Below are 20,279 nucleotides of genomic sequence, written 5' to 3' on the forward strand. Positions count from 1 at the left end.
TCTGACATCTCCATGCAGCACTGCATTTATTGAAGGAAGTTTATTATGGAAGAGTCAGACCAGGTTCCCTTCATTGGTGGTGTGAAAAAACACAAGGAAAATGTTTAAAATACATTAAGTTCTTATGTGATCAGGAGTCAGCAAAGAACACTAAAAAAACACAAACATGTAGAGAAAACCAAAGCCCTAGAAGACTCCCATTTGTCTGAAGATCAAATTTTGTGGGGAGAAATATGTGTGTGATGAACAAATCCCTGTGATTTCTTTCCTTAGGATACTAAATAAAAGTAACACAATTTTACTCAGATCTTTGGGGAATTTCCTACCTTAACTTCTGCAGTGTTAAATTTATGTAAAGTTAATATTCAACCCAGTGATGGCTTCGAGCAAGTTCTGTAATAGCACTGCACAAAGAGTAAAGGTAAAGTAGCCTTCATCAGTTTTACTGCAATCTCCATGGGGATGCTGTCAAACTGAGCTTGGAGATTTTGTTAACTAATACAAGTTTCCCTTATTTTTCTCTGTAATGGCACCTGGGGAGCATAAAACCAGCTCCTTCCATTCTGTCAGCATGTACTTCTCCTCCGTGGATTCTGGGGAATGTTGTGATCACAAGGACATTCACCATCTTTTCATGTGCACGCTTCCCTGCTCCTTGGCGCACCTCTTCATCCTTGTAGGAACACTCCTTGATCTACTTGAATGGTTCACTGGGTTATTTTTAGTAGTACTGGGAGGATTTGGTTGAAGACATACCTGAGAACAGGCTTTTTAGTCCCTTTATTTCTCATTTTCCTAAATCCTAACTTCTGTGACACTGACAATTCAGTCCAGGCTGCAAGACTGTGCCCTGTCTGGCCAGATACTGATGCTCAGATACCCCGATCAGCCTTTTTAGGTCTCCTGTAAGACTTCAAGGTTTACATTTGTGTTTGCTCCTGACATTAGCAAATCCCTTCCTACCCTTTCTTGTAAGGAGACTCTTACGTCTTCCCCATTTTATGGATTTTGTAGGGAGAACAATAGATTGCTGAAGCAGCTCTGCTCTGGAGCCAGGCTGAGAGAGCTGGGCTGGGTCAGCCTGGAGAAGAGAAGGCTCCTGAAGGGGAGACCTGAGAGCAGCTCCAGTGCCTAAAGGGGCTGCAGGAAAGCTGGAGAGGGGCTTGGGACAAGGGATGTAGGGACAGGCCAAGGGGAATGGCTTTAACCTGCCAGAGGGGAGACTGAGATGAGCTCTTAGGCAGAAGCTCTTCCCTGTGAGGGTGCTGAGGCACTGGCACAGGGTGCCCAGAGAAGCTGTGGCTGCCCCATCCCTGGCAGTGCTCAAGGCCAGGTTGGACACAGGGGCTTGGAGCAAGCTGCTCTAGTGGAAGGTGTCCCTGCCCATGGCAGGGGTTGGAACTGGGTGAGCTTTAAGGTCCCTTCAGCCCAAATCAGTCTGGGATTCTCTGATTCTATGCTGATTGCCTCAGTCAATGTCACAGTCCTCTAGTGAGCAGAGATTGCCCCCAGCATGCTTTTACTGCTTAGCTTATCAGTGTCCTGTTACATCTCGCTGCCTGTTCTCCTTACTGATCTAGACAAGCAGTATCCATACCTGTGCCCCATTCTGCAGACCCTTTATTTCTAGATCATGGCAGTAGGAAGCTCTTAGTAGAGCCTTACATATTATCCTTGCAAGTCTGCATGTTCACAGTAGAGGCCAGGGCCTGTCTGGAGTCAAGACCTTAATGGCAGAGCTGTCTGGTGTGGCAGGAAGAATAACTCTTGGACCACTTGTCAGATCTTTACTTTAGCTCTCGGTGGCCAATTGTGCATGGGAGGGAGGTGATGAATGAAGGACAAGGTCAGTGCAACATGTTCAGACTATTGAGCTTCTGGGTATGACTCAGAACACAGGAAGGAGGTAGGCAGGGGGGATACTTAGCGTTCTATGACTTCAGGGTATATTTCCTTGAGTATGTAATTGCTGGGAATGGGATTTATCTTATTGTAAGGTCAGGAGTTTTAATTTCCTTAATAGCCAATGGCACTAGAGCCATGACAGCATTAGGATGTATGAAGAGGAATCATTACTGCAAGTCTCCAAATGGCTGGCTTGTGGATTCCTCAGATAGCTTCCTTCTGCTCCCGTGACTCGTCTCTGTGATGATGTGTGTGTTGACAGTGTTTCTTTTTCTGCATTTTTATTTAAGCAATTGCAAATCCTAAGTAAGAATTGTAGCCAAACTTCAGGGAGTCTCTGGAATAAGTCTGAGTTACTGAAAACGTGTTTCTCCCTCTCTCTTCCCCCTTCCCTGACCATTTTCTTAGCAGAGCATGCTTGGGAGAGGAGGATAAAGGCATTGTCCAAATCAAGCACAAGACCATCAACTAATTTCAGCAGAAGAGCATTTTTTACCCCGAGAATGATATGACAGCCCATTTACAGGGCAGGCCAATAAAGAGAAGAACTGGAAGAGCCATTTCAAGAGCAGCAGCCATCACGGCTCAATCAGTGTGACCATTTGAAAAGCCAAGACCTGTATCTTATTGCATCAGAAATCACAGAGCCGAAGATACTGTTCAGTCTTAGTAAAATCCACTTAGTGGTGATTGAAGGAAGGAAAAGAAAAGAACCTTTCACCGACCTGAGAAAGGGGAAATATCCTACAAATGCTGCTATTTCATTGTAGAATCTCCTCTAAAACTCCCTGTCAAAGGCCCAGGTATGTAACACTTGGTGTGCCGGGATGGGCTGGCACTTTGTGAGCAGGTCAGCCCCTGCTCCTCACTGTACAGCCTGTTTTCCTTACCATGTGTCATGACTTAAATTGTGCTTTAACTTATTTCACAAATCATGTCACTAAATGAAGTCTCTCTCCGGGCCTTCTGCTGGAATGATGTTAATGATCCAACACTTAAGATGTATCATGGCCTTTATTTACATGAAATGATTCTGTTGTGCTCCTCGGTCCTATCAAGTACTGACGAATATGCCTCACTCTGTACCAACAATAAATGTATTTTATGCACAAGATTGATGGTTCAGTCTGTCTCTCTTTCCATTCCTCAGGGGCGGATGGTGTTCCCTCTGCTGTGTCAATCATGTTTCACCAGCAGATGTTATTGACAAAGCTTTAGAGCATAGAACTTCTCTGCATAACCAACCTCGGTTTCAGGAACAGGACTGACATAGAACTGTTTTCCATCACAGCAACCTAAAAGGATCCCACGTGATGGTGTGCTGTGATTCATGCACCACAAGTTTCCTTCCTTGAGAAGTGAATGAAAGGGCATGGAGTGCCTAAACCTGCAAAGCATCTTCACGCAAGTACCCAGTGTGATTTAACTGGGTTTGTTCAGACACCAACTGCTGCGTTCATCTTACCCAGCAACCTTAGGAAAGATTTGATCTGCAATAGTAACAGCATCAGTGTCAAATAAGCAATGTGCCTTCTGCTAGTTATTTACCTCTTCTGTGTCTTTAATTGGCCATGTTGAACTGCATCCCACTATGCAACTGTGAGTGCACCTGTGGATCTCATTTAGGCTGTGTTCACAATATTGCCACTGACTCTTCTATTCTCTTTATCAAGATGCTTTCTGAGCACTGTTTAATTAAGGGTTATGTTTTATTCCTACGAGAAGAAGCAACAGTAATATCAGGTGGAGAGGAAGATCCTGGAGTTCAGCATCAGGTGCCAGGTAAACTGCTTGAGAGAAATAATAAGGACACAAGCAACGTGTTTACATGGTGGCTTGCTGTAATGTTTACAAATCAGCTAACTCACAAATTCTCCTTCATAATGTTCTCTTTTGTAACAGAGAGCCAAGGAGTTGGCAGATCCATCCTTGCCAACCTCAGAATTGGCAGCACAATGCAGCACAGAGGAAAAGCAGATGTTTTTCAGGCCAGATGACTCTAAAATCAAGAGAAGAGCTATGTCGGGAGGGAAGGTCTGTGTTACTGCCAAATGTTTATTGGTTTCCCATCCTGACAGCCTTGAGCAATGAGAGTCAGTCTTGCTTTCTTTGTTCCAGCTATGTTTTGGGCTTCATTTGAGATGTTGTGTTCTTTAAACGTCTTCTGTATCATAAATGGTAGCATCTCTGGCATGTGCTGCTTGAGCTTGGGGGGGGGGCTGATTGCAACAAACAGGGTATAGACTTTAAAACTGTCCCTGTTGTGGACATCTTTTGCCTTTAAAGTAGAGCAGCAGCCCTGAATAGACTGGAGCTGAGGAACAATTCCTTCCCCAGAGGGTGCTCAGGCATTGGAACAGGCTGCCCAGGGCAGGGCTGCAGTCACCGTCCCTGCAAGTGTTCACACAGCGTGGAGACGAGGCCTCAGTGCCATGGGTTAGTGGTGGCCTTGGCAGTGCTGGGTTAAGGTTGGACTGGGTGAGCTTAAAGGGCTTTTCCAACCTGGTTGATTCTGTGATTCTGTGAATGTTTCTGGGATGAGGTTCTGCTTGCCACCTCTTCCACCTTTCCCATCCCCTCCTTTTGAGTACCTGCAGCCTTGTCCCTTCATCAGTCTTTGACTTCTTTCTTCTTGCTGGTCTGGACTTCAAGCAGGACACTGTTCTTTGGAAACAGACTTGAGAGGTGATGTTGGACACTTCTGTTCAAGGAAGCACTAGGTCTGCCTAAAAGAGACATTTGGACAAGGGCCTGTAGGGCCAGGCCAAGGGGAATGGCTTTAACCTGCCAGGGGGGAGACTGAGATGAGCTCTTAGGCAGAAGCTCTTCCCTGTGAGGGTGCTGAGGCGCTGGCACAGGGTGCCCAGAGAAGCTGTGGCTGCCCCATCCCTGGCAGTGTTCAAGGGCAGGTTGGACACAGGGGCTTGGAGCAAGCTGCTCTGGTGGAAGGTGTCCCTGCCCGTGGCAGGGGTTGGAACTGGAGGAGCTTTAAGGTCCCTTCAGCCCAAACCAGTCTGGGATTTTCAGGGCTAAGCACCCACTGTCACATGGAGGTTTAGGAGAGTGGTGAGTGTCTGTCAGACCCTGGCTTGTGAGAGCCCAAGGCAACTTTCAAGTAAAGGTCTGGAAAATGCAAAGGAGTAAGCCTGGGGAGGTGAGGTCAGTTGACAGTGATGGGTTTTGCTGTATGAACACCCTGCTGGTTTCAGCTCTGTGTTGGAGAGGAACATCTGTCATCTCAAGTCACCTTCCAGTTTCCTCTCAGCTGCTGTACTCATCAAGAGAGAAAGGAATTGAATAGTGCCTGGAGTCAAGTACACCTCTAGTTTTGTCATCACTGTGGCTCTGCTCCCACAGCACCATGCTCAGGATATTCTTACCAGAGAAACCCATGTGCAGCAAAGGTAATGTGCCCTCCCATAGTCTGGTGTGCCCTTCTGTAGTCTGCCTGACAGCAAAACCACCACTGCAATGCACACTTGCATTCACCAGCCAAAGGAACTAGATCAGCTTCTGAGGAAGAGAGAGACATCCTGAACAGTGTGTGAGGAGGACCAAGGTGTGAAGAGGACCTGGGTCTTTGAGTCAGTGCAGAAGAGGCAGGTTCCCATAGAGCATGGGGTACTGAGCCAGGGCTCCTCTGCAAGGATGTCAGGTCAGGGTAAACACAGACACTTGGTAATTAGAGAGGAAATTGGTTTGATAATCACTAAGGTAATTAGTTTGATTGGCTCTCAAGCCAGTAACTGCTGGGAAGAAAACACAGCCTTGTGCTGGAGGGAGCACCTTGAATTGTAGCGCTGCAGCCACCCCACGCCAGGTTAACCCTTGTTCTGTGTGAAGCATCATCTGACCTTGAGAAGAAGGGATGGTTTGAAAGTATCCCTAAAAGGTCTGTTTCCCATTGGGTTTGTGCCCCAAATACTTTGAACTGCCTTCCAATGACATCTAAAAGCCCTTGTGCCATAGGCAGGGGAGGACCTAAGTCAGCTGATAGCCCAGTGGTGGTGTTAAGGCTGCTGAGGGCACCTTTTGGACAACCATTTCCATGTGTCCCCATGGCATTGCTGCTCTTGGGAGGTGAGGGTTGTTCCAATGCACCTTGTACTAGATCCTGTACAACCCTTCACCTGTGGGCTACCCTCACAGGATCCCAGACTGGTTTGGGTTGGAAGGGACCTTAAGGCTCATCCAGTTCCAACCCCTGCCATGGGCAGGGACACCTTCCACTAGAGCAGCTTGCTCCAAGCCCCTGTGTCCAACCTGGCCTTGAACACTGCCAGGGATGGGGCAGCCACAGCTTCTCTGGGCACCCTGTGCCAGCGCCTCAGCACCCTCACAGGGAAGAGCTTCTGCCTAAGAGCTCATCTCAGTCTCCCCTCTGGCAGGTTAAAGCCATTCCCCTCGGCCTGGCCCTACAGGCCCTTGTCCAAAGCCCCTCTCCAGCTTTCCTGCAGCCCCTTTAGGCACTGGAGCTGCTCTGAGGTCTCCCCTTCAGGAGCCTTCTCTTCTCCAGGCTGATCCGGAGGCAAGTTTTCCCTGTTCAGCCATCATAGGAAAGCACAGTTACTCTCTGAACCCCCTACACAGGATCCATCCCTCCTTCCTTTGCAAGTCCCGCAGGTGGACGGGGGCAGAGCAGCTGTTCCCACTATCCCAAAGGGAAGGTCGACTGCACAGATCAAACTGCAGGTCCTCATCTGGGAACGCTGGCATTGGAGCTGCAAGAAGTGGATCGTATTCCCAAGTAAACTGCAAGCTGAGCAGGTTCTTCTTCATGTTCACCTGTTGCTGGTATAGAAATAGCAGGGCTGGAAGGGATTTGGCATATGTTGGAGCCCTTCTCTGTTCCTTAAAACCTGATATCAAGAGATTTGCACATTCCTTAACCCAGGGCATCATCTCCTTGCAAAGTAGCCCACAGGTTTATCATATTATGAGATAAGGGTTTAATTCTGCAAAGGGTTTAGTGGATGAAGGAGAGCAGGGCAAGGAGATGAGGTCCTGTAGACCTTAATGGACAGAAAGCTTTTTTGCTAGGCTTCCCATTAGAATTCCCTGTTGTCTCCCCTGTTTCTTATGTCAGGTAGTGAGGGAGGGTTTTCCCCTCTCAGTTTAAACATTATTAACAGTTGGGCTGTTTTGGAAAGGTCAATGTCAGCTCGAACACCTCCTCATCTGGCTCTTCTTAAAAAGCAAGCAAACAAGAAGTCTGTATTCCACCGTAGCTGCCTTTAAATAGCAGAGCCCGATGCTTTCCAAAGGAGGTGTTTGCAGAGGTGGGTGAGGTCTGAGTGGCAGCAGCTGAGTGCTTATGGGTAAGGAAAGGGCTCGTAATCTGGGTTTTCACTGAAGGTTCCACCCCTGGAATCAGGTGGACAAAGGGAAATCTCTGCTTTTGCCTGAAGAAATCGGCATCGCAGAGAGAGGTCTGTGAGCAGGATCCAGACACAGCTCCAGGCACACAGAAGAGGCAGAAGGAGCAGAGCACGTGTATTTAGCACCTTGAAGTTGAGCCTGTTGCTGTCGTATTAGACATTGGGAAGAAGCTCTTCCCTGTGAGGGTGCTGAGGCGCTGGCACAGGGTGCCCAGAGAAGCTGTGGCTGCCCCATCCCTGGCAGTGTTCAAGGCCAGGTTGGACACAGGGGCTTGGAGCAAGCTGCTCTAGTGGAAGGTGTCCCTGCCCGTGGCAGGGGTTGGAACTGGATGAGCTTTAAGGTCCTTTCCAACCCAAACCAGTCTGGGATGGGGTCTAATAGGAAATGCTGGAGTAATGCTGAGCATGGGACATAGGAGCTGAGGCCAGAGCAGATAAATGGTAACACAGTGACATAGCAGGCAAAATCCTTCTTACTTTAGCACCAAGTAGAAAGGAAATCTCCCAGCTCTTGTTCTTTGCTCCCCAGTTGCCATCTGGGTGAAGCAAAGGGAGCAGTGCACCAGATCTGTGCCTGTGGTATTTGTTCTTGCAGAGGAAGGAGCAAAGGCTGCGTGTCAGCAGCAAGAGGATGCGAAACAGCCTCCAGTAAAGCAAGAGGGTTGTGAGTCCACTTCAGGCTGCCAGGGAGGGGTAACGTGTGGCTGCTGCTCTTAACGGTAAGCAGTGTGTGTGTGTGTGTGTGTTCTGGGATCTATTGGCCCCAGCACGCTGCCTTGGTGGCACCATCCAGCAAAATCATTCACTCCACACCCCGTGTGTTTGCCTCGAATGGAGGGTGCAGCCATTGGGGAGCCTCTAGAACAGGCTCATTATGAATCACCATCGGGTCTCGTGGTCTTGTTTGGGGGGTTCTTTCCCCTCTTTAAATGGAAGCTTTTTAATCGTGGCACTTTGGGGGGGTTAGAATGAAGCTGATGATTGCTGCTGCTGCTGTTACCAAGAAACCAAATAGCGTCTTAGGCCCGTGGGTACCAAACCTTGGTGACTCAGGGAACCTTGGGGAGGCAATGCTTTCTCTATTGCCTTCCTGCTACGTGGGGTCAGCCTTTTGGACCTCATGGTCTTCCATGTCCTCTTCCTTATGCTAGGTTTGAGGTTCCTATAGGTCTGAGGGGACCCTGTGCATAAGTTGAGGTGATGGGTCCCGAGGCAAGGGGTCCAGAAGGCGGTCTCACCTTGCTTCCCATGACTTGAACCAACCATAGCACTGCTTTTGGTCCATGCAAGCGATGCCAAATGCTCTTGGGGATCACTGAGGCAGCAGGGAATGTGATTCCTGGTTTGAGTATTTCTGGGTGTATTGTCCAGCGCTTTCAGTCCTTTTTTCCCCAGCCTGGAGGAAGTAACTGTGTTCATCTGGAAAATGCTCTGTAGGTGTTGGAGGAGAGAACCTGTGGGTGTAAAATGTTTAATTTACCCACCAGAATGGGCTCTGTAGCTGTGTTACTCCTTCTTTTGAGCTTTGCTTTGGACAAGCTGAACCAAAGAGTTGTGTTTGGTCTGTTCTGGAGGCACAAGATGTGTGGTCAAGGTGAGCGTGAGCAGCAGCTCAGGGAGGGGATCCTGCCCCTCTGCTGTGCTCTGGGGAGACCCCCCCTGCAGTCCTGATCCAGCTCTGGGGCAGCAGCACAAGAGGGACGTGGAGCTGTTGGAGCGAGTGCAGAGGAGGCCACGGAGATGCTGCGAGGGCTGGAGCAGCTCTGCTCTGGAGCCAGGCTGAGAGAGCTGGGCTGGGTCAGCCTGGAGAAGAGAAGGCTCCTGAAGGGGAGACCTTAGAGCAGCTCCAGTGCCTAAAGGGGCTGCAGGAAAGCTGGAGAGGGGCTTTGGACAAGGGCCTGTAGGGCCAGGCCAAGGGGAATGGCTTTAACCTGCCCGAGGGGAGACTGAGATGAGCTCTTAGGCAGAAGCTCTTCCCTGTGAGGGTGCTGAGGCGCTGGCACAGGGTGCCCAGAGAAGCTGTGGCTGCCCCATCCCTGGCAGTGTTCAAGGCCAGGTTGGACACAGGGACTTGGAGCAACCTGCTCCGATGGAAGGTGTCCCTGCCCATGGCAGGGGTTGGGACTGGGTGAGCTTTAACATTCCTTCCAACCCAAACCAGTCGATGATGATGACAGAAACACTTTCTCCTCCCTGGGACACCCATAGTTCATTGGAAAGCTGAATTGTCTCAGCAGCTCTGCCCCCTGGCTCAGCAGTGCCCCAATAACCACTTTCCCTAGCCTGATTTACGACTATCAAAACACCACTTGTTATTGCTCTCGATGCCCTGTGGGGCCATGTGCTACTTGCTTTGTTTCACTGGAGCTCAGCCTGTGACAGTGCAGGGCACTTACTCAGACTAGGAGCTGCTGAGGCCAGGCAATGGCATCCCCAGGGAGACCCAAAAGTTGCCTGTGGGAAGTTAATGTCCATCAGTCAGGACCAGCTGTTTATTAAATGTGGTTGATGTGGTTAGTTTGGGGATTTTTTTGCCTTTTAGGATCATAGAATAGTTTAGGTTGAAGGGCCCTTCAAAGCTCATCCAGTCCAACCCCCTGCAATGAGCAGGGACATCTCCAACTAGATCAGGTTGCCCAGAACCACATCCAGCCTGGCCTCAAACGTCTCCAGGGAGGGATGCTGCATCCACCTCCTCTCTGGGCAACCTGTGCCAGTGTTTTACCACCCTCACTGTAAAGCATTTATTGCTCTTTTCACTTTGACTTTGAGGCTGATGCACAACGTGGCAGCTTCAGCATCCAAGTTGAAACCAAGCAGCAGAAACACCAAACTGATACCGTGCTCCTGGAGGTGTCTTCTGCCCCTCCATTGAATTTCAGCCCTTGACTCTGCCTCCGGTTCTGAAGCAATCCGTTCCCCCAGGCACAAGTTACTCACCCCTTGATTTATGGCATTACAGAGACCTTCATTTTGCTGAGGTCCATCTTGTCTGCCTCTGGGGAGGCTCATTTCCTCCCTGCTGCAGGAGAAGAGGGGGAAGGAGAAGGCTCTGGACTCCCCGGCAGGCTCTAAGTGACCTCCTTCATCTTTACATCAGGTTTCTGCTCCAATCAGTTCAGCTCTGATCCTCTTTAAGAGGGGTGATTAATCCCCTGCACACACAGTGGGCGCACGTACAGAAACCATGGGCATTTTTTCCCCCTGTAATGAGAGCTATTCATAACCCAGCATCCTCTGAAGATCCCGGTTACTGTGCAGGAGACAGCGTTGTGCATAAAAACAATTCAAAGGTGGTTTTGTTCCTCCGGTTTCTGGTGGGGGAAAAAAGCCTTCAGAGAAAAGCAATTGTTGGCTTAAAACTTCAGCCTGCATCCAGCAGCAATCCATCACCTCCGAGTGTGTTTTGAAGCCTGGGTTACTCAATATTCAGGCTGGGAATACTCAGTGGGGAAGAACAGACTAGGGGCATGAAATATTGCCAGCGAAAGTCACTCAAACCTGCTTTCATTTTGTTCCCTCCTCTTTGCTGAGGGAATCAGGGGAGGGAAAAGGAACCGAATCCGAATTCCTTTTTATGTTCCCATCCTGGGAAAAGCAATAGGAATGTGGCGATGCGGGGACATCACCCCACAATGGGGTAATGAAGGTGTCCCAGCTCACTGGTGCCCCTTCTAGGATGCTCAAGTGAACCCCATCCCTGCAGAGCATTTGTGAGTCTGCAAGAAGGACAAAAATGGTCCTAAAGAAGCATCAAAGGAGAAGTTACTGACGGGAAATAGTTCTTCATTCCCAGCCTTGTGGGGAAACACCCTTTTTGTGCTCTGCCTTTAGGGCTATTGCTAAGGGATGGCTTGGACACACTCAGGATCAAGGCTCCTTAGCCAGGTACATAATAACAAGCTCTGCTGGTCTCAGCTGCCCTGTCCTAGGGCTCTTCTAGCTCTTTGTGCCCGTTTACCAGGAACTTTCATTTGTACAAAGGCTTCTGGCACTCCTGAAGGTGTTTGCATGGTCTGACCCCTCATCAAAGATAGGATCTCATCTTGGGGATCTAAACATGCTGTATCTGTGAGCTTCTAGGCTAAGGGACTTTGTCTTTCTTTCCCTTCATGAACAAAGGTGTTTTATCCCAAGGTTGCTTCAGCTCATCCATTGGGTTTATATGAACTCCTTTTGATGTGCTCCTCTTGCCATAGATCTTGGATGGTCTTCTTTCATGCGGGGGGTTGAGGTTAAGTGAATCCCACCCAATGGCAAAAGCTGTTTCAGAAGCAGTAGCACAGTCCTAGGAAGGCCAGAAGGGGTCTCAGTGGTCTTCAAAGTACCTGTGCTGTGCTGGGCCATTCCTGAAAACATGGGGTCATCCTCCTGTTCAGGAACCACTCTCAGTGCAGTACTCCCTGTCCCAGCATCATAGAATCATAGAATAGTTAGGGTTGGAAAGGACCTTAAGATCACCCCATTCCAACCCCCCTGCCATGGGCAGGAACACCTCACACTAAACCATGGCTCTATCCAACCTGGCCTTGAACACTGCCAGGGATGGAGCATTCACAACTTCCCTGGGCAACTCATTCCAGTGCCTCACCACCCTTACAATAAAGAACTTCTTCCTCATATCCAATCTAAACTTCCCCTGTTTCACTTTGAACCCATCACCCCTTGTTCTCTCACTCCAGTCCCTGATGAAGAGTCCATCCCCAGCATCCTTGTAGCCCCATTTAGACACTGGAAGCTGCTCTGAGGTCTCCACGCAGCTTCTCTTCTCCAGGCTGAACAATCCCAACTTTCTCAGCCTGTCTTCACACAGGAGGTGCTCCAGCCCCTGAGCATCCTCGTGGCCCTAAAGGTAATTACAGCATTACCCAGAAGGTAATGTTATGATATTAATAACTTGGGGGGGGTTAACCATTCCTTATCAACCTCTTTTCTCTTGGCTGTTTCTGCTGCAGGTCATCGAAGTGCAGATCATTTTCATCCTGGAGCTAAGCCTCCCAGACCCTAAACCCACACATGGCACAGTCATCCCCTTACTCACAGGAGCACAGGTCCTGACACAGTCAGTCCACATCCTCAGAAATGCTTTGGGTACCCCTGTGCCACTGAAATCAGTGTGCACTGAATGCCTCATTACCCTCGTGGATGGGGATCAGAGCACTTTCTAGTGCAATTAATGGGCTTCTTGCTATTTTTGCTTCCACAGCAGCAGCACAAGAAGCAAGAGCACAAGCCAGGCATCCTAATCCATAGCCCTCTGGACATGCATGGAGAGCGTGGTGTTCTTCCTTCTTGTAATGAAGTTAAAACAAAGCAGACTGAGAGAGCTGGGTTGGATCAGCCTGGAGAAGAGAAGGCTCCTGAAGGGGAGAGCTTAGAGCAGCTCCAGTGCTTAAAGGGGCTGCAGGAAAGCTGGAGAGGGGCTTTGGACAAGGGCCTGTAGGGCCAGGCCAGGGGAATGGCTTTAACCTGCCAGAGGGGAGACTGAGCTGAGCTCTTAGGCAGAAGCTCTTCCCTGTGAGGGTGCTGAGGCACTGGCCCAGGGTGCCCAGAGAAGCTGTGGCTGCCCCATCCCTGGCAGTGTTCAAGGCCAGGTTGGACACAGGGGCTTGGAGCAAGCTGCTCTAGTGGAAGGTGTCCCTGCCCGTGGCAGGGGTTGGAACTGGGGGAGCTTTAAGGTCCCTTCAGCCCAAACCAGTCTGGGATTCTGTGATAACTCCGAACAGAGAGATTTCAAGCCCAAGCCCTGAGCACGCTCACCTCTATTAACCAGACCTACTCTGTACCTTCAGGTGCCCATCAGCATCCTCAGCAAGCATAAATAGAAACATGACTGACAGCAGCTTCGTCTCCACGTCTGGGAAACCTCCCATTAAAATAGACTCGGAAAGAAGCCAACTGAAAGCAAAACCCTAAAGAAGGAAGCACCAAAGATTGCTTGTACTTAATATAAATTTAAGTGATAAAAGCCATTTTAGGCTCCCAGCATCTCAGAGACGCGCCTTCACTTGGGACCGACTTGGGTTTCATGTTCATTTGCTGTAGCTACAGCTCCTAAGTGGATGTGCAGTGCCAAGCCTTTCATTTCGGGATGATAATTTGTAAGAGCTGCTATTGATCCCTTCGGTTTGAAAGCTTGCTGCAGGTTGAGGCAGCTGGGGAGGTGTCTGCTCTGCAGCACAGTCAGGGTACCAGTGGGTTTTAGAACAGTGTTGGCCTTTCCTATATAAGTGTTAGAATGACATGGGCAAATCTCAGGCCGTTTTGGGTCTCATTTAGGGTCGGAAACTTCATGTTATCTAGAAGTTGAGGATGGCTGGTTTGTTGCTAGAGTTATGGCTGCTAAAGGAATGCACATACACAAGCACACACATCTCTCATTAAAATCTACCTCTTCTTTGTTTTCCGTTTGCCATCCCATGGGGGGGAACCAAACCAGGTCCTCGCTGAAGGAAAAGGTGTATTTCTTGATTTTTACACAGAGAAAGTCTGAAATCTGCTTCTGTGCATCTTTAACCTGGGTTTTCTGAGCACAGGGTCTGGTGAGACATGGAGATAGATGGCTCCATTGCTGGGTGAGGTGTATTCAAACTCTAAGTGTGTGCTTGATGGGATGGAGGGGGAGTTGGAGAAGAAGCAGCATTGCCTCAAGGGCAGGTTTATAGTAACTATGAGGAGGATAAACACCAAATAAGAGTGTTTCTCCTGGATAAAGAGGTCCCCTGAGCCTTCTGCCACATTAGGGTTCAGGTTCAATGTGTCTCAAAGCAGGAAAGGGTCTGATGGAGTAGGACTGGTCGGCGGCTGGACAAGGGCCTCTCTCACCTTCCTCTCAGTCACACTTTTTGGTGGCAAAAGAGGCAGGAGGATGGGAGACTTTGGTGGGCTTGTTGTATTTTGTAGTGACAGCTTCGTATTGCCATCTCCAAAGAAGGTCCAGGAGAGGACTGGGGAGGGCTGTAACCAGCTCACTGGTCTGTGAAGGTGAAGGGACCCTCTGTAGATCCCAAGATCAGAAGATGCCCAATTGAAGGATCTTTCCAGACCCTGCTATGCGCAGTGCTACCTGTGTTTAGTCAGCCAGGGTTTGCTACAATCAAATCCCACCTCTCCACCCCATGCGACAGTCAGACTTCAAAACCTTTCATGTTCAGTGTGACAAGGGAAGGAAGGGCAGGTAAAAGCCATGGAAGCAGGAGGGTTGTATTGACTCAAGGGCTGGCCTGGGGCTCCTCAGCAGCAGGAGATGTGAGGTCCCTGAGTATATCCCTTCTCCTGTAGCTCTTGGAGCATCCCAGGGGCCAAATGCACAGCTTCCCTATGAGACCCACCTCTGGTGCATAGCTGCTGGGACAGGCAGACTCTTTGGCACAATGACCTGCCATGGAGAAAGCCAGAGCCATTCTCCTCCTCTTTTTGATTCAAATGAAAAGAAAGGACAAGTTTGACCCATTTAATAAGCCCTGAATCACTGTTTGGCCCCCAGTGTCCCAGCACCTCCTTGCTCTGCTTTGCTCCTTCCTCTCCAGCCAGCTAAAGCACTTCATTCTCTCTTCTAGTAGATGCTGACAGTGATGGGATCTCATCACTGCAGCCCCTGGGAATTCATAACCCCATGGAAGGGTCTGCATACAGCCACAGTCCTGGAAGAGGCTGCTGGCTCCTCTTGTCTTGCCATCAAGCAGGGATTGGCATCACTGACTGCTGCACCCCAGCTAATTGATCAGTAATGCGTGGCATAAAGCTGGGCTGTAAATGTGAGTTATAGGGTGGATCAGAGCTCCGAGTGATGGAAGGGGCTGTCACTCGGGGCATTATAACACTTTATGTCTGGTAATATCTTGTAGAATCAAAATGAAATCTGACATAACACTTTGAATTAGCATCTGATAAGGGACAGGATTTGGGCCGGGTGCAGTGCATGTGCTGTGATGTCCACATCATTGCTATTGACTGTAATCAGTTCCCTTGTTGGCAGGCTCAGAGAAGAGGCTGAGCGTTGAATTTGCTTTTGAATGCTCGACTCCTCTTTTGCCGAAAGCAGCAGGACCAAACCACGAAGGTGAGGCTGGAATCACCTTTTGGCGCTGCTCATTCCAAGCCTCTCGCCAGGATTAAACAGCAACAACAAAAGTTTCACTCAGCTCTTTGTAAGGGAAAGGACGGAACAAAGCAGCACTTCTTACACCCCCACACATTGGTTATTGGATTAGATTGATGCTTCGAGGAAGAACCTGTTTGCATATGAACTAAACTCTAGTCTTGCTAAACATCTTCATTAATTGACTCCATCTGGCTCGCCTGCTTTTCGATGGCAAAGATGCATTGCTTTGATCAGTTGCTGTTTATGTATCTCTTGCAGTTGGGTAAAACACGGCAGCAAACACACAATAAATACTGTGCAGCACAAAACAAACACCAAACCTGCAACATCTTGAAATGACGGCTCAGAATGTGAGTCCTGATCGAGTGTGAGCTCAGGTTCCCTTTGAGCATCAATCTAAAGCCATGTGTATGGGTTGAGGTGGGGTTTACCACCTCCAAGCATTTCTCCAGCACCTCTGAGAGACAACAGAGTTGCCCCAAGACTCCTTTCCTTGCGGATACGGACTTGCAAAGACTTATGTGAACTGGTTGAGGTGGTGGAGGAGAGGGAGGTTGTGAACACGGGTCTGGATGCTGGGACCGTTCTTCCTTCACCACCACCCTGGGAGACAGGAGAAGGAGATTTGTACTCTCCCTTTGAACACCTTTGCGTTTGGGCTTGTTTCTGTGCCCACCTCAGTGTTGGTCTAAGTGTGGGATGGGCGGAAGAGACCAGGTGTCCTCTGAAAGGTACCATGGCAGGCAGATGCATGAGGACAGCTGATATGGATATGTCTGATGCTAAGCAGGTTATTTTAAATGTACTTCTTGCCTTGCATTCACCCTGCTCTGGCTGACCTGAGCACTTCTGGTTGTGTGTCTCCATACTCCATGATGGATAACTCCAGAGGAAATGACCAAAGGGAGTTTTCATCAGTTGGCAGCATCCCTGTCTTAACACCCATCCACGTTCTGTCTTCCAGGATGCCCTTGCAGGCTCTTCAGTGTTATCCCAGTCTTCCTGCTTAGTGCCAGGAAGTGCCAGTGCTAACACAGGGATCACCGCTGCAGTTCCCCACAGTGGAGGTGTGCAGAACCTGACCCTATCCTGCTTGAACACCTCTGAGTGCCACGGCCACCCCTTCTCTGCTGCTCCTGCCCCATGCCATTCCCAAGGGCTGGTCCTCTCCAGGGGCTTTGTGGCCACCCCATAAGGTGAGCATCCGTGGGATGCTGGGGAAGGGGTTTCCATGGCAACAGGCAGCACACTGAAAATCTCTCAGCGTGTTCTTTTCCCCAGTCTGGCCAGCTTGGATGGTGGGAGCGGATACAAGAGCCAGTCTATGCCCCAGCTCCTCACACATATGTCCTACCGTTACATCTGCCCCATCCAGCCCACTGCCAGGGAGCCGTCCTCCCTAAAGATGTCATAGAATCACAGAACGGTTTGGGTTGGAAGGGACCTTAAAGCTCACCCAGTTCCAACCCCTGCCATAGGCAGGGACTCCTTCCACTAGAGCAGCTTGCTCTAAGTCCTGTCCAACCTGGCCTTTTTCTCCATTCCTCCTCTCCCCATTGCTGCTTCTCATGCCTTTGTGTTCAAACACCACTCATGGGGGCTTTCTGAGTTCAGCAGCTGACAAAGATGCAATGAGCAGACCATCAGAGGCAGGCAGGGGCTGTGTCTTGTATCACCCAGTCCCTTCGTTCCAGCAGGACGTTTGGTGGCATGGAGGATGGTGGCCAACCACAGATGTGGTGTCACACTAAGCTCTGACCACTCCTACAAGGGGCCATGCTCTTGTCAACTGTTAGAGCTTATAGTGCATAGCATGGGTGTCTGCTTTCCATACAGAAGGCAATGTTATTCCTTCAACTCTCTTTACCCCCTTCTCTGTTATAAATGCAGTAGGATGACTTCCACCCTTGGTGATGCTTTGGCATTAGGCAAACTCTACAGTGAGGTGGCATTTTCAAAGGAGCAGTTGCAGATAAGCCCAGGGCTGTTTGCCTGTCATTATCACAAGTAACATGGGACAGCATGCCATAGTTTTATCCTCACGCTTATATTTTCTTGGTCTCCAAAACAGGGTGAACAAACCCAGTGTATGTCTTGGGAAGACTCCTTTGGTCCACGAAGACCTCCAAGGTCCGGCCAGCATCTGCAAAGCTGCACACTGTGGTCCAAGACTGTGACAACCCAGCAGCAGCTTAAAGGTATGGGTAATTGTGTGCTGGAGGTTGATCCTGTGCCCTGACCTTGTCTAGTTTGCTCTAATAGATATAGCTCTGTACCTCTGCTCCTGTCAGGGCAGCGGTGGTGAATGACAATAGGGTTTGCATTGACCTTAGGGCACATCTGCTCACAGCTGCTGGGCTCAGCTCAGTGCTGAATCCTAGTGTGTGCTCTTATTAAAAAAGCAGACATTTATTCCAGGCATTTTCTGGGTATTCCTGACGGGTGAAAGGGATTTAAACAAAAAATGGGACATTGGGGTCCTATAGTGAGGGTGTGGAGCAAAGGAAGGCTGAGTCATTGGAGATTAAGACTCAGATTCTGAGGTGGGGTGGGCAGCATGGGGTGCTCAGGGAGAGATAGCAGAGCCTGGTAAGTGGTGTGCCCTGGCTTTCATCTCTTCCTGACCAACTTTATGTTGGTAGAAAGGGAAGACAAACAGATGAGCCCAGGCGTGGTGAGGAGAGATGCTGCTTTGTGTGAGGATGGCATGGAATCAGAGCATCGTTCTGCATATCCCAATGGCTCTTTCAGTCTCAGACAGTAACAAAAGAGCATTTTCTTTGCAAGCAGAGCTGCTGGGCATTAATTTGTAGTGCTTGGGGCTTGAGGGCATGTTCTGCAGAGGAAGAAGCACTGTCAGAGCAGGCTGGGCATGGAAACCCCTTGTCTGGGAGGTTGGTGAGGGAAAGGTTTCAGGAGCTGTTGCAGAAAAGGCTTTGGATGTTTTGGATGAATCAGGGAATTGTAGAATGGTTTAGATTGGAAGACCCTATGTGCTTCCAGAAGGTGCAGAAGGGATGCCACATCCTTTCCCACCCTAGCGCAGGATGAAACCCACCTCACCCCTTCCTGATAGATGTTTGGCCACTGCACAAACTCTAACTTTGCCCATTAAAGAGGAATCATTTGTGGTCATTGAAGCATCAATGTGGTCATTGAAGCATCATTGATAGCACCACATGGGCTGGCACAAAACGTGCTCCCTCTATCCAAGAGTTTAAGGTCCGACCAGTGTCTTTGATGAGTCCATCTTCTGGTTTCTCATCAGGTCTTGCCACGAATCAGACACAAAGGGGAAGCGCTCGATTTGGTCTTGGCATATATGGATGTCCCATCAGGACATGGGTCTTCTTGGACAAGACCAGAGGAAGAGCTGCAGCCTCTGATGGAGACTGTTTCTGCCCTTTCCCATTTTCAGGGAAAAAGGATGGTTTATCCCTTCTGCTTGCAGAGGAAGGGAAATGAATGCAACTGCTCTGTGGTCACGAATAGCAAGAGAGGACTCACAGCTTGTTGCCTTGATGCCAAACCAGCCTGTTCTTCCTCTTCACCAGTAACCCCAGGCTCCGTTACCAACGTGTATGATGGAGATGACAGCTCTCCCCTTCCTCACAGCACGGCAAGGGGGTTAATGAGTTAATGTTTGCACAGCACTTGGAACCTGTAACCTGTTGTGGACGTGCCAAGTATTAATCAATGGGTCTCAGAGCATTCTAGATGGAGAGGCAGGTAAGTGAACAAGGGACAGCCAATCCTCCTGTTTCTATTTGCAGATGCTCTCCTGACACTAGCCATCCTGCTAAAAGGGATGACTGATATTGTCTTTAATGCCACTTGATTGCTGCTGGTCTAGGACCTTGGAGCTGCTCGCAGTTGAAGGTGAATCAGTGATGGGTTCGCAACCCAGCAGCAGAGGAGAAGGAGGGAGAGGGCTTGAAATAACCTGGCCTTGGCTGTGATACGTGCTGTTCTCTGCAGGGTAATGCCTTGAAATTGCTCTGATGTGTACAAGCTGCAGCCAGTGGCAGCAGGGAGCCAGTGCTCCCCATAACGTGTCTCCTGGGCCTTATAGGGATCACTGGGGTGCCCATCGGGCTAACTTCGAGTCTTCCTTTTGCTGGTTCTCACAGGCATTTGGGAGGCTCCTGCTCCAGCCCTTCTGTGCCTCGTGAGCTGGGGGAATGACCTGAAAGCGATTCAGGGTTAGAAATAAGTTTGTGGTTTTAAATCTGAGTTCAATTCTGAGCTGCTGCTGGTCTCCTTGTGTGACCCTGGTCAGCCTTAGGCATGCTCGGGAGCTTGTTTCTTACTGATCTCAATGCACCTCTGCATTAGTGTTCCTGGACAAGATTCAGACCAGCTGAGCTGGAGGCTGGATCAGCATCACCCAATCCAGATGTGCACTTCTGCATTATTCTGGGCAAAGGCAGGTTGAAACCATGATGAAGTACGAGCAATTCAAAAGCACCCACTGGGGTCTGCAGATGGCCTGAAACTGGTCTCCTTGGTGTTCCAGAGATCAAATGCAATGTGGAAGAGTCTCTCTTGAGGACTCACACATCAGTGCACAGGGAGATGCTCTGCAGGACTAAGTTCCTCCTCATCCTCAAATCTGTTTTCTACATTTGTTCATTGTACTTGGGCTCTTTGAAGTCCTCAGAGCTGTCTCATAGCCGCGGTCCTAATAAGCCTGATAAAGTGGTGCCACAGTTATTCCTTAGGATGGGTTATTTGTGAGTTTGCAGTAAGAAGAGGATGACTAAGCCTGGATGAAGTAGCAGGCTGTAAAACACCCTCATGTTTCAGATAGCTGGGCTGAGGAGAAGACAACCGCCTCCTTCAGTGTTGCAGAAGTGCCCAGCATCAGATAAAAGCTAACACCCAGCCCCTGT

The 20,279-nt window shown here is 49.4% G+C and overlaps 1 protein-coding gene across 4 annotated transcripts in view; it reads left to right on the forward strand.

The window, feature by feature from the left end:
• CHCHD3 (coiled-coil-helix-coiled-coil-helix domain containing 3) overlaps positions 1-3,019 on the forward strand; it is a 167,920-nt gene extending 164,901 nt beyond the window's left edge. For 2 of the 4 annotated variants that reach the window (XM_061467975.1, XM_061467977.1), the window contains exon 8: positions 2,314-3,019. In XM_061467975.1, the coding sequence (XP_061323959.1) occupies positions 2,314-2,340 (27 nt within the window). In that variant the 3' untranslated portion in view covers positions 2,341-3,019. The remainder of the gene's footprint in view (positions 1-2,313) is intronic. The other 2 variants (XM_061467976.1, XM_061467979.1) reach the window with 1 other exon arrangement.
• Positions 3,020-20,279: the final 17,260 nt, after the last annotated feature.

Source organism: Pezoporus flaviventris, unplaced genomic scaffold (genome assembly GCF_033815535.1).
Source record: "Pezoporus flaviventris isolate CSIRO_AGI_PZ_B2104156 unplaced genomic scaffold, CSIRO_AGI_Pfla_v1 ptg000046l, whole genome shotgun sequence".
Lineage (NCBI taxonomy): Eukaryota > Metazoa > Chordata > Aves > Psittaciformes > Psittacidae > Pezoporus > Pezoporus flaviventris.